This window comes from Pelodiscus sinensis, chromosome 5 (genome assembly GCF_052426305.1).
Source record: "Pelodiscus sinensis isolate ZL-2025 chromosome 5, ASM5242630v1, whole genome shotgun sequence".
Classification (NCBI taxonomy): domain Eukaryota; kingdom Metazoa; phylum Chordata; order Testudines; family Trionychidae; genus Pelodiscus; species Pelodiscus sinensis.
In genome coordinates this window covers 7,984,873-7,999,546 of record NC_143056.1, presented here as the reverse complement: position 1 = coordinate 7,999,546, position 14,674 = coordinate 7,984,873, and the positions used below count along the sequence as shown (strand labels likewise).

Genomic DNA, 14,674 nt, shown 5'->3' with positions numbered 1-14,674 from the left:
TAAAGAATGTGCTGGGCCCATGATGGTCATCTCTCTTCCCGCAGAAACACCTCCCCAAGGTTTTATTAACCAAGGTTTGAGTCACATTAGCATTTATACTTCTTGCGGAATTAATTACTGGTTTTGCTGTTCTATCTATACTTACATGTGCAGGTTTCATTCTGAAGAAAAAATAGAAGACTTTATGGTCCTTGATAGATGAAGCTTTCTCTAAGCCCTGTGCATTAATATACATGCACAACATTCCTACAAAGGATGTTTTATTCCCACTTTACAGATGAGTAAAATGAAGTACCCAGAGGTTAATAATTTACTCCTGTCACCCTATGGCCAAGCCGAGAATGCAACCTTAGGTCATGTCTACACGGCCTCTTCATTGCACTGTAACTTCTTCACTAAGGTTGGGAACTCCCCCCACCCTCCTCACACACACACTTCTCCCCCCCAGCGCATCAAGTTATAGTGCTGTAAAATGCTAGTTTAAACAAGCTCCCAGTGCTGTTAGTGACTCCCTTTGTTTAGGTGGTTTACATAGAGGGCTTGAATGAAAGTGCACTGTAATTTTATTCAGGATCAGAGGGGTAGCCGTGTTAGTCTAGATCTGCAAAAGTGACAAAGTATAAGCTTTCGTGAGCAAAGACCCACTTTGTCAGATGCACGTAGTGGAAATGTCCAGAGGCAGGTATAAATATGCGGGCAAGAATAAGGCTAGAGACAACAAGGTTAATTCAGTCAGGGATGTGTCCCAAAATATTTATTTTCAGTACGCCATTTCATATACATAAAATAATATCTGTGTAGCAAAATGTCTCAAGTTTTGCATTGCATCCATTTTTAATATTCTTTTGTCTTTGTATATAAAATCTTAAATAAAATAATCACTTCCACCTAATTTGACTTACAAGATGCTTAACCAGATCATTTGTAATTGGAAAAAGAAAATGTTTACCTGTTTTTGGATCAGTTTCTGTCGCTTCATTCTGGTATTATCAATTCAGTCCCTTGCTACAGAAAAGTACTATCTAATAAAAAAGTGTAAAATTCTCAAGTCAGTTGAACCAGAAGGAGCAAAAAGAAGCCTTATGATAAACAAATTATTCATTTGTTCATTTTATAAACCTTGTGTTATGCATCCTGATGTACACCCCTGTCTGTCTAAGGCAGGGATGGGCAATAATTTTTGGACGAGGGCCACTTCACAAATTTTTGAAGTGGTCACAGGCTGTCCCAGAAGGGGCCAAATAGCAGGAGTTGAAAGGGCTTGTGCCTTCCCTGCGGCTCCCTTAGCTGGAGATGGGAGCTGCGAGCACTTTCAATTCCTGCTTTTAAAAGGACTTGTTGATAGCACATTGCCTGGGACCTGGTTCACAGGAGCCTTTTTAACTGCTTCTATTTAAACGGCTCGCGCCTTCTCTAGGGCTGTTGCCTGCCAATCACAAGGAAAGTATGAGCCCTTTAAATAGAAGCAGTTGAAAGGGCTCGCGTGTCCCTGACTCCCAGGCAACGGGTTAGCGTGGGGCTAGGAGCTGCGAGCCCTTTCAATTGCATCTATGTAAGGGGCTTGCACCTGATGGGTGGCTGCCAGGCAAAGCATGAGGGAGCGGTGCCTGGAACAACCCCACGGGCTGGATCAGAGCCGTATGCAGGCTGGATCCAACCCACTAAGTGGCTTTTTCCCACCCCTGCTCCAAGGAAATTTTTTTTTATTTTTGTCAAAATTAAAGAGGGAAGCTCCTTTATGCAGATGAACCCTTCATTGAACCCTTGCATTGACTGCTTAGGCTATTTACTAAGCAGTTTCAGTATATGAGAGAACTGTATGTCCAGAAGCTTTAGCTGGCACTGCTGCTGTGGGACAGCGAGAGTAGGGATTGGGTCCACTTTCAGGACCTTTTGAAAGTCTGTGTATTTGTGGCTGTTTTTGCCCTCGTGCTGTAAACATTGAGATGGATAGCACATGAATGCTTACTGGATGGCAAAAATAACAAAACAATACATCGTAGCTGGTTGTAAATTGACTTGCAATGTTTTTAGTGGCTTAAATGTTTAGTCACACGCATATGGCCAATGTGTAATCTAGCTGGGAAAAATATTTACACCCGTTCAGAGGAACTTGATTGCAACATGATCTGAAATGGTGAAAGTCGAAATTAAAAAAAAAAAAGCAAACTAGAAATTCAGGATATTTTTATATAAAATGAAAGATTTGAGAAGTTATAAATGAAGAAATTGTAGTTTTTGCTTAGTTTCTTTTTTCCATGTTCCTTTTGTATATATATATATATTTTTAACTGACAGGATGATGTTTATCATTCCTAAAATTTAAACCCAACTCTTCTGCAGTGACTGAGGCACTGGCTAGCCTTATCCAGAATTGGAATTATCTGGACCACTGACTTCTGGTGAAGTTTTCAAATGTGCATAAATCCTTTTGAAGATACGTCTCTAAAGACTTGTCTATACTACAGTTACAGCTGTAGCGTAGACTCTTTGTGGTTCAATAGAAGGGGCTTTCCATTAATGTAGTTAATCAGTAGTTAATCAAGAGGCAGTAGCAAGTTTGATAGAAAAATTGTTCCACCAGCCTAGCCATGTCTATCCTGGGGATTTGCTCAGTCTAAGTATGGAGTTCAGGTTATGGAATTTTTCACAGCCCTGAGTGATGTAGCTAGGTTGATCTAGTTCTTAAGTTGTAGACCAGATCTAAATCTTGTTTAAAAATGAAACTTAGGTGCTTTAGTAAGCTTTGCCTTTAACACAAGTTTGGACTTGTGTTAATAGTGACTGGACAATGTCTATACAGCCTTAAGGTGATATTAATTTTTAAAAATCCAGAAATAAATATCAAACTAGAAAATGTGCTTTGTTGGTATCCTTGAGAAAAATGAAAAAAGTAATAGTGTGGGGGGGTGTTGGTTTTTTTTGGTGACCGCTGACAGAGTTGCTCGCGTGGACTTGTTTCACCAAATTTGGGTGTGTCTGTAATGGAGACTAACTAGGAAATCCTCTTCATCAGCTTGCCCAAGGGTTGTTTTAGTAATATGCCAAACCCTTCCAAACAGGAATAGAATCCTGCGCACAACTTGGGCCTCTGGAAACTCAGTATTCCATGATGCGAAGGTTCCAATTTGCCTAGAGTATGCCCCATTGCTTCTGAAAAGAAAGAAGAGATCCACGGATACATGAAATGAGATTGACTTTTGTGGCCCCATAACCTTCCAAGCATTGGGTGAATTTTATCAGACAACTAAACATCTTTAAAAACCCAGCAAAGGTTAGTAACATAATTGGTCAAAAGAAGCCTGCAGAATCTGACGACATATCATCCCAGTCTTAAAGGGCTCTGATGTACTTTTTAAATTAAGACTTTATTCCTGTTTATAATTGTATTGCTTTTTATATTTGCAACTGCTACCATTGTGTGATTCCTTTACCTTCTGCTACTGTTAGGACCCAGTTATTTCACAAAGGTGTTACTCTGCTATCCTAATTTCTTGTACTTATTGTGTGGAATTCTGTGCGTTATGCATGTTTGATGCTTCTGTGCTTTATCCCATTGTTTGAAACTAGGAGCTGATTGCATCCTATCTGTTTAATATTGATGTTAGTATTCCTGAACTTATTGTTAGTAGGGCACTAACTAACTGTTCAGTTTCTTGGAGGAGGCGAGAACTTCTCTAGTCTCTACTGAAGGAGTGTTTCCAAGAATTTGTCTTTAGATTTTAAGATTTTTAACTTTCCATATGTCTTGTGCTGTCTGGTGAACTTTTTGTTTAGTCAAGTGTATTTTCTTTTGATTTGGTTACTTAGATATCTCAATAAAGGTATTATAAATATATTTATTGAATTTCTTGCATTGTCTTGGTAATCTTGAAAATGGAAATTCTGTGGGGCTAAAGTTAGTCTTCCAAATAAGATTATTTGGAGACGTCTTGTGAGCAATAGCATAGTATGCTTATCTGCTAGTGTTAGCTCAGTTTGTAGTTGAGGTGTTTGTGGTCATTCTGTATCTCCTTCTTTCTCCTTCCCTTAAGAATGTCCCCAGGAAATCTGAGAATTTCCTTTCTTCTCTTGCTCTATTTACCCCCACTGCATTATTCTTTTGGCATCATATCAGAGACATCCTTCAGAGGAGGAACTAATGGAGCTTCCTTCAGAGCCTGTGGAGTACCACTTTGAACAATGTAGCACTTTAAAGACTAACGAGATGGTTTATATGGTTGTGACTACTTTCTTCCACTATTTGATCTGAGGAAGTGGGTCTGGCCCATGAAAGCTCATCATCTAATAAACCATCTTGTTAGTCTTTAAAGTGCTACATTGTCCTGCATTTTGCTTCAGCTACCCCAGACTAACACGGCTACATCTCTATCACTTTGAACAAACATTCTTGCTGAGTAGATTACTTTATTTCCTTTGTGAGCTGAGCATACTGCTGTTCTTCTTAAGTACTTACCTTCCGGTAGGGCTGAGGACCATCCAATAGGTGCGAGGATCAAGATGCTAAGAGTACAATGGGGTTCCTGGTTATTTATGTCTTTAGGTCAGCCCAACAGTTTGTAAATGAGTACAGAAAAGGCAGTTTCCCTTCCTTTTCATTCCCTCCCTCCAGAAACCGAAATAAAAATCCTTTCAGTCCAAATGAAATAAAATTGTTATATCAAGTTTATGGAATAATTAGCTTCAATCCCTATTGAAGTGAAAAGCTTTATAATTTCTGAGAAGTGTAGTATATACATTTTGGAGTGTGAATTTGTTGGGTTTTTTAATGTGTCCAAATATTAATATGTTGGTAGAGAATATATTTTTCAAAGCGCTCACATATTACCTACTTTACCCTCATAACCTCTCAGTGAGGTGGGTGAGTATTACTTGTATTTTACAAGTAGGGAAACTGAAGCAGAGAGATGGAAGTGACTTGCCCGAGGTTGTGTAGAATCTCTCCATAAACCTCAGAGAGCTTTGAATCAAGCAGCATGTAGTGAGTGAATGGCAGAGCTGGAATAGAATTTGGGATTACCTGGTTTCCTGCTCCATGTTCATTCCAGTGGATGCAGTTGCTTCTAAATCTATAAGAGCAGCATACCAATAACTCTGTAGGTATGCCTGCAAAGCAAAAGTGACAAACATCCATTATACCTTTATATTCAGGATAAGCAAGGTAGGTACATCAGAGAACCTAAGGGGGGAAAAAAATTCACATCATTCATCTGAACCAGTGTTTCCTGTGTTGGGAACCCTAGTGGAGATAGGATTCCAGCAGCTTCTGGCTTTATTGCTGCTGGTTAATTGATGTGCTACTTTTTTTAAAAAAAGAAGAAACACACAAACAAACCTACCCAAACTGGAAACTGACAGACTTGTCTATGCTCGCTTGAATTCTAATACTGCATCAGTTGGACTAGTGGTAACACCAGTGAGTTGTTTTTCTGAAAATTGCCTAGTTGTAGTCAAGTCTATAATAATGGTTCTGCTCCAGCTAAAGGCACTGAAAGGAGTTTGCTTTAAAACAAATATACATGTGGGAACACTGAACTAAGCCTCATTTCCTCTTTTCAGAACAAACTAATGCCTGGAAATGGCTTTTTCTAGTTCTGGACTACTATACTCTTAAAACCTGTTTTTTGTGTGTTTTTACTTTTTTTTTTTTTTAAGGAACACCATCAACATAAATCACACATCTTTCTGAATTTTAACCTGCTAGTTTTCTCAAGAATGCCTAAGATTACTATAACTAAAAGAGAGTAAACAATATAGATTCCTTTACTTATTTGCTTGTGCATTGTATAGCATTATATATATATTTTACTGTCATCTTTTATAGGTGATTATCCAGCTTCCCTTTTTTCTTGAGAGTCTTTCACACAGCAGCAGAGGGGGAGACTTTTTTAAAGTAAATTATTATAAAAGCCCTAAAAATGGCATGAGCCAGACACAACTTAGTACTTGAAAATACTTTTCCAAAACTAAATACATTTGGGTTTTTCTATGCTCAAATATGCCCTAAAGAAAAGGAAGCTTTAAAGGAAAGTTAGTCTATTGCCACCAGTTTGAATATTAATAAACACTTGTGTTGCTTGCTTTGAGGCCTTTCAAGCCTTCACTTCTCAATTGACAGTCTAACTCTTCAAATTACACGTCATATTGTAAAAATCTAAATTAGCTGCTTTATGTATGAGACAAATCACTTGGGTGAAATCCAGGGACCATTGAAATCAATGGCTTTGACTTCATTTGAGGCCTGGATTTCACCAGTGGGCCTGATCCAAAACCCATTCGAAGTTAATGAGAAAGCTCCCTCTGACTTTGGAGTCTGGGTCAGCTTTAATATAATTCAATAGTAATATCAAAGACTTCATCTCGTGGTAAATAATATGCAAAGTTTTCCATTATACAAAAATTCAGTATCTCAGTACAGGTTTCAGAGGGGTAGCCAGGTTAGTCTGTTTCAGCAAAAACAACAAGGAGTCTGGTGGCACCTTAAAGACTAACAAATTTATTAGGACATAAGCTTTTGTGAATTGCAGCTCACTTTGTCAGCAACATGATCATATAAGAACTTCCAGACTGGGTCAGAACAACGGTCCATCTAGCCCAGTATCCTGTCTGCCCACAGAGGCCAATACCAGATTCCCCAGAGGGAGGGGAAACAACAGATAATCATCAGTGATTCCTCTCATGTCACCCATTTCCAGACAAACAGAGGCTAGGAACACCATTCCCACCCATCCAGGCTAATAGCTATTGATAGACCTAACCTCCAGGAATCTATCTAACTCTTTTTTTTTGAGCCCTGTTAAAGTCCTAGCCTTTGTCACATCCTCTGTCAAGGAGTTCCACAGGTTGACTGTGCACTGAGTGAAGAAAAACTTCCTTTTGTTTGTTTTAAACCTGCTGCCTGTTAATTTAATTTGGTGACCCCCTGGTTCTAATATTGTGGGAATAAGTAAATAACTTTTCCTTATTCACTTTTTCCACTTTTTTTATGGGTGAGATTCATACATACATACAGAGATGGAAGTGTTATCTCAGTGTTAATGAGCCTAATTCAATCAGGGTGAATGTGGCCCACTTCCAACAATGACCTGCACTCAGTTACAGACTTGAAGTTCCAATTCTTAAGCAAAAAACCTTCAAAAACAGACTGCAGAGTGAAACTACTGAGCTGGAATTCATATGCAAATTTGACACCTTGAGAATGGGTCTGACTAGAAATGGGATGGCTCTCATTACATAAATAACCTCTTCCCTCCCCATAGTTATTCTCACCTTCTTATCACTGTTGTAAGTGGGCCATATCCACCCTGATTAGTCTCATTAATACTGTTACAACATTCCTATCTCTGTAATATGTAGTATGTATCTCTGCCATCTTATTCTTTCACAGCATGCGTCTGATGAAGTGAGTTGCAACTCAGGAAAGCTTATGCCCTAATAAATGTGGTAGTCTTTAAGGTGCCACTGGACTCCTTGTTGTTTTAGCTTAGTACAGTACATTTTAAGGTGACATGGTATTTAAAAATAACAGCATGAGATTTCTATTAAAATGTATACTGTAATAATTGAAAAGTAGCTATGAGAACTTTGATTCACATACATAAAGTAACTTAAATTGAAATATTGTAATTTTTATTTGATGTAATATGTACCTTAGCAAACATACATATTTTATTTTTTAGGATGCGAGATACTGCAAGAAAAATAGAAGAGAAGTACTTTTGCAATCTTGCCACACATGTTGAGTTTCTGCCTGTTGAATGGAGATCAAAACTTACTCTTGATGGAGGTACAGTACCTGAAAATGAAACTTTTAGGCATGCACAAGTGTTAACAAAATGGTGATTTATATTGGAAAATGTTGTCTTTGGTTCAAATATGGGAGAAGTGAACACTTAGGTTGATTTTAAGTGTTAATTTTAGTACTTAATTCCTTTTAAATGTATTGTTAGTAATATTTTTATAATAGTATTCTCAGAAGTATGTAGCCATAGTATAAATGTTTTCACATGTTGTTTCTCCATTTACCTTGTACACTTTTATCATGCTTTTGAGTCTAACACTTGAGTCTCTCTTTTTAGACACTGTTGATTCCATAACTCCTGATAAAGTACGTGGGTTAAGGGACATGTTGAACAGCAGTGCAATGGATATAATGTATTACACAAGTCCTCTTTATAGAGATGAAGTAAGTGTGTTTTATGTATTTTACCCTAGAGCAAGACAAGTAATGGCTGAAATGAAACTGCACTTCAGAATTTAAAGAAAATTTCACACCTTCTAAAAGGGGAAGGCTCATTCTTGGGTATCCATGAACTGTTAAAGACTCATTAAATATGATGATATTTGTCTTCAGTTTAGTTAGTATTAATAATACCCAGAATTTTGGTAGGACCTTTGCAACATAAAGGGGGTTTCTAGTTTAACACATGTTGCAACAATGTGGTAACAAAACAATAAACGGAATGATGAGGATGCTTGCAGGTTCCAGCAGTAAGAGTATGGCTCAGCACTATGTGGTAAGACAGAAACCTTGATGCATTTTTGTAGGTGTCGTGGCAGGTTCCGTTCCTTTGAATATTTTCAAACTAGATACAGTAAAACATGTGCTATATGGCACTTAACTATCTGGAAGACTTTAGAAACCGGCAAATTTCCTAGGGCAGTGTTTCCCAAATAGTGCTCCGTTCAGCAAAGTGGAACTAAGGATTTCACGAAAAAATTCTACTCCCCCACCATCTGCAGAGCCCGTAGGCAGCTCCCATTGGCAGTGCGCGGCTCTGGCCGCTCCACCACCCACTGCGGCTGCCCCAGCACGGCGTGGCCCACTCCCCATCCTGCAGGACGGCCCCTGTCCCATGGGGGTCTCTGGAGCCACGCAGCCTCCGCCTCCTCCTCCACGTGTGCAGGCAGCAGCTTTTACAGTGGCCGCTGCTGAGAGGGGAAGGGGTGGCCAGGTCTGAGGTGCCAAGTAGCCGCTCTTGGCCTTCGGCGTTTTTAAACATCCACCTGTGTGGAACTCGGCTTGGGTTCTGCTGCCCTCCACAGGGCACGCTTGGGCTCTGCTCCCCCCACCCCAGGGAGCACTCAGGCTCGCTGCCCCCTGTGCACTGCCACGCTCTCTCCTCCACACTTCTTCCCAGCCTGCTGGGGAAGTGGCAGATTATGGTCTGGTGGGGAAGGTTGGGGGTTTCTACACACACCCGTGCCCTGCCAGCGGGAAGCCTGACTTGGTGCTGCAGCTGCATGGGCGGTGTGGGGGGAGCAGGAGTGGAAGCCAGGTAAGCATCCCCCCTCATGCCCAGATTCCGCATCCTCCTTCACTCCCCCCCTCTCACCAAGACCCCGTATTCCCAACATGCTCTGACACCCTACCCCAAGATCTCTCCTGTACCTTCCTTCCTGGCCAGACACCCTACCCCAAGTCCTCTCTTGTACCCTCCCTCCTGGCCTGACACCCTTCTCCAAGCTGGGCTGGGCAGCTGGGCCCCTCAGATAACCAGAACACCCTAATCCCTGAGCATGCCAAATAACACAGGTTTTACTGCATCTGTTTTAGCAAAGAAGCTTCTAGTTAGACTTGCAAAATCACTTACATGATCATAGAATAATAGGACTGGAAGGGACCTCGAGAGGTCATCGAGTCCAGCCCCCCGCCCTCAAGGCAGGCCCAAGCTCCGTCTACACCATCCCTGACAGATGTCTATCTAACCTGTTCTTAAATATCTCCAGAGAGGGAGATTCCACCACCTCCCTTGGCAATTTATTCCAATAATTGACCACCCTGACAGTTAGGAATTTTTTCCTAATGTCCAATCTAAACCTCCCCTGCTGCACTTTAAGCCCATTATTCCTTGTCCTGTCCTCAGAAACCAAGAGGAACAAATTTTCTCCTTCCTCCTTGTGACACCCTTTTAGATATTTGAAAACCGCTATCATGTCCCCCCTTAATCTTCTTTTTTCCAAACTAAACAAGCCCAGTTCATGAAGCCTGGCTTCATAGGTCATGTTCTCTAGACCTTTAATCATTCTTGTCGCTCTTCTCTGTACCCTTTCCAATTTCTCCACATCTTTCTTGAAATGTGGCGCCCAGAACTGGACACAGTACTCCAGCTGAGGCCTAACTAGTGCAGAGTAGAGCGGCAGAATGACTTCACGAGTTTTGCTTACAACACACCTGTTGATACAACCTAGAATCATATTTGCTTTTTTTGCAACAGCATCACACTGTTGACTCATATTCAACTTGTGGTCCACTATGACCCCTACATCCCTTTCCGCCATGCTCCTTCCTAGACAGTCGCTTCCCATCTTGTATGTATGGAACTGATTGTTCCTTCCTAAGTGGAGCACTTTGCATTTTTCTTTATTAAACCTCATCCTGTTTACCTCTGACCATTTCTCTAACTTGCTACGGTTATTTTGAATTATGTCCCTATCCTCCAAAGAAGTTGCAACCCCACCCAGTTTGGTATCATCTGCAAACTTAATAAGCGTACTCTCTATCCCAATATCTACATCATTGATGAAGATATTGAACAGTACGGGTCCCAAAACAGACCCTTGAGGAACTCCACTTGTTATCCCTTTCCAGCAGGATTTAGCACCGTTAACAACAACTCTCTGACTACGGTTATCCAGCCGGTTATGCACCCACCTTATCATGGCCCTATCTAAGTTATATTTGCCTAGTTTATCAATAAGAATATCATGTGAGACCGTATCAAATGCCTTACTAAAGTCTAGGTATATGACATCCACCGCTTCTCCCTTATCCACAAGGCTCGTTATCCTATCAAAGAAAGCTATCAGATTAGTTTGGTATGACTTGTTCTTCACAAACCCATGCTGGCTATTCCCTAGCACTTTATTACCTTCCAAGTGTTTGCATATGATTTCCTTAATTACCTGCTCCATTATCTTCACTGGGACAAACTGACCGGTCTGTAGTTTCCTGGGTTGTTCTTATTCCCCTTTTTATAGATGGGCACAATATTTGCCCCTTTTCCAGTCTTCTGGTATCTCCCGTCTGCCATGATTTTTCAAAGATCATAGCTAAAGGCTCAGATACCTCCTCTATCAGCTCCTTGAGTATCCTGGGATGCATTTCATCAGGACCTGGTGACTTGCTGACATCTAACTTTCCTAAGTGATTTTTAACTTGTTCTTTGTGTATCCTATCTTCTAAACTTTTACCCTCTCTCTGCTTGTATTCACTACGTTAGGCACACCTCCAGACTTCTCGGTGAAGACCGAAACAAAGAAATCATTGAGCATCTCTGCCATTTCCAAGTTTCCTGTACTGCTTCTCCCTCCTCACTAAGCAGTGGGCCTACCCTGTCTTTGGTCTTCCTCTTGCTTTTAATGTATTTATAAAAGGTCGTCTTGTTTCCCTTTATGCCTGTAGCTAGTTTGATCTCATTTTGTGCCTTTGCCTTTCTAATCTTGCCCCTGCATTCCCGTGTTGCTTGCCTATATTCATCCTTTGTTATTTGTCCTAGTTTCCATTTTTTTATATGACTCCTTTTTTATTTTGAGATCATGCAAGATCTCCTTGTTAAGTCAAGCTGGTCTTTTGCCATATTTTCTATCTTTCCTACACAGCGGAATTGTTTGCTTTTGGGCCCTTAACAACGTCCCTTTGAAATACTTCCAACTCTCCTCAGTTGTTTTTCCCTTCGGTCTTGCTTCCCATCGGACCTTACCTACAAGTTCTCTGAGCTTATCAAAATCTGCCTTCCTGAAATCCATTACCTCAATTGTGCTGGTCTCCCTTCTACCTTTCCTTAAGATCATGAACTCTGTTATTTCATGATCACTGTCCCCTATACTGTCTTCCACTTTCAAGTTCTCAACTAGTTCCTCCCTATTTGTTAAAACCAAATCCAGAACAGCTTCTCCTCTGGTAGCTTTTTCAACCTTCTGAAACAGAAAGTTGTCTCCAATGCAGTCCAGAAACTTATTGGATAGCCTGTGCCCCGCTGTGTTAGTTTCCCAACATATGTCTGGATAGTTGAAGTCCCCCATCACCACCAAATCTTGGGCTTTGGATAGTTTTGTTAATTGTTTAAAAAGGCCTCATCCACCTCTTCCACCTGGCTAGGTGGCCTGTAGTAGACTCCTGGCATGATATCACCCTCGTTTTTTACCCCTTTTAGCTTAACCCAGAGATTCTCTACACAGCTATCTCCTACGTTCATCTCCACTTCAGTCCAAGTGTGTACATTTTTAATATACAAGGCAACCCCTCCTCCCTTTTTTCCCTGTCTGTCCTTCCTGAGCAAGCCGTACCCTTCCATACCAACATTCCAATCATGCGTCCCATCCCACCAGGTTTCTGTAATACCAATGATATCATAGTTGTATTTATTGGTTAGCAATTCCAGTTCTTTCTGCTTATTACCCATACTTCTCACATTTGTATATAGGCATCTAAGATACTGATTTGATCTTGCCTCCCTGTTGTGCCCTGACCCTCCTTTCTCCTTGCCATTATAGGCCATAGTCGCCCCCATTTCCAACCCATCTCCCAGTCCCACACATTCAGCACTTCTCCTGTACAATGATGATTTCCTGTACAATGTGCTGTGGTATGTGATGGGGCAAGGTAAGTTTTCAGTGATAAATATGATCTTACAAAAAGCTGTCAGTGTGGTAAAGACACATTAAATCATTTTTCAAAATCCTAAATCTTGTAATATGTTGAGTGCAGTTTGTTTATGTGGAGCTTGCTTCAGTCTGATTTAACTTTTTAGGATTAGAATGTATAGATCTTTGTCCCATGAAAAGAATCAGAAAGGTAACTAGTTGCCACTTGTCTGTATTTAAATGTATTTTATTTTAAGCCACTGTTAGCAAAAGCATTTTGGGGAGAAACATTTCTGTCCTTTGTTATGCATTCTCATGCTGCACTGTGCCGTAGGCTAGGGATGTTAACTAGCAATTAATTTACTAGTCAAGTAGTCGATGGAATTTCAATCAACTAGTTGATAGGCACTTCCACATTCCGCCTTTGAAATGTACAAGAGCTCTAAGAGCTCCCTCCTCCCTGTTTCAAAGGGATGGCGCCGCACAGAACCCAGGATCAGCTGTGTGGCACTACCCCTTGGAAACGCTGCCTCTATCTACTGGATAGAGGCAGCAAGAGGGGGGAAGCGACTAGTCGATATCCGATAAGCATTTGCCTATTGGATAGTCAACTAGTCCTATATCCTTACTTCTGAGACACTCAAGATAAAACTTCCTAATTTATTCTTTGTTACATTTAAAGTATTTTTTTAAAGAAATTGTGTAGCTCTCATTTATATTATATTGCACTTGACCTGTAATGACAGGAAAGTGCCTTCTTTTTACTCGTTTTCAGTAAACTTGTAGTGCAGTGGTCTCCAACCTTTTTACACCCAAGATCACTTTTTAAATGACAGACCAAGCCAAGATCTACCGCCCCGCCCCTTTCTTGAAGCCCTGCCCTCTCTATTCTCCTCCTCTCCATCACTTTCTTTCCCCAATCCTTATACTGCTACTTTAAAAAAAATTCCCACTATTCTTCGCAGCTACTCACCTGTGCTGTTGCTCGGTGAGTAGCTGCTCCTCAAATGAGGAAATCTAATGTAAATGTACTGCGCAGGTGCGCAGTTCAGAGAGGGCTCGAGCTACTCTTAGAGCCTCCGAGATCTACCGGTAGATCGCAATCTACTGGTTGGTGACCACGGTTGTAGTGCATAGTATTAAATAGTATCAAGCTGAGCACTTTGTTGAAATAACCGTATTTTTGTAAATGTTTTACTACATTACTGTTTTGTGGTGGCTTGTTCAGAATACTTATTCTATCTTAAATTGGTCTCCTTGTTGCATTTTTCTCTTTTCTTTGTATTTATGTGGGCATTTCCTGTTGGGAAGTACTGTTCCTGTTTGCCTGTAACATTGAGTGGTTTCTCTTCAAGCACCTCACACTTATAATGCTTTTCATCCAAAAATCTCATTACGCCCCTGTGAAGTAGATTAAGCAATGAGTAGGGATCAGTTCAGCCATGTCCGCGTAGGAATACAGCAGTTATTTACCTAGCAAACCTATATAAACATTCAGAACTGAGTGAAACCGGTGTAACTGCTGGTTCATAACTTTTGACCCTTCTGTAAGCAAACTGGTCAAATGGATTCATGGCCAGTAGCCACCATTTTATTTCCGCTCTCTTCTCACTTATTGGAACAAGTCATGTCTCATAGGATATGACTACACTGCAGAGTGCATTTGGGAGCATGGGCACATGGGGGGGAGGGATTAACTGCAGCATATGTAGACAAGGACTTCAGTGCAAACTATGCTAGCTCACCCTGGATCTTCATAGGAAGGGACTTTGAGAGGTAATCAAGCCCCCCAGTCTCTTCCACTCATGACAGGACCAAGCACCATCTAGCTCATCCCATAGCTACATTGTCTAACCTGCTTTTTAAAAATCTACAATGATGGAAATTCCACAACCTCCCTGGGCAAAGATTTTCTTAAAGTCCATTGGAAACCTCCCATATTGTAATTTGAGCCCATTGCTTCGTGTCCGATCATCATAGGTTAATGAGTACGTTTTTCTCTCTCCTCCTTGTAACAACCTTTTAGGTACTTGAAAATTGTTAAAGTCCCCTCTCAGTCTTCTGTTGTCCAGGCAAAACAAACCCAATT

General features: G+C 40.8%; 1 protein-coding gene across 5 annotated transcripts in view; it reads left to right on the top strand.

Moving 5' to 3' along the window:
* Positions 1 to 14,674, top strand: part of DDHD1 (DDHD domain containing 1) — an 84,069-nt gene that overhangs the window by 39,597 nt on the left and 29,798 nt on the right. For all 5 annotated transcript variants that reach the window (XM_075926219.2, XM_075926221.2, XM_075926220.2 and 2 more), the window contains 2 exons: positions 7,680 to 7,786; positions 8,079 to 8,185. In XM_075926219.2, the coding sequence (XP_075782334.1) occupies positions 7,680 to 7,786; positions 8,079 to 8,185 (214 nt within the window). The remainder of the gene's footprint in view (positions 1 to 7,679; positions 7,787 to 8,078; positions 8,186 to 14,674) is intronic.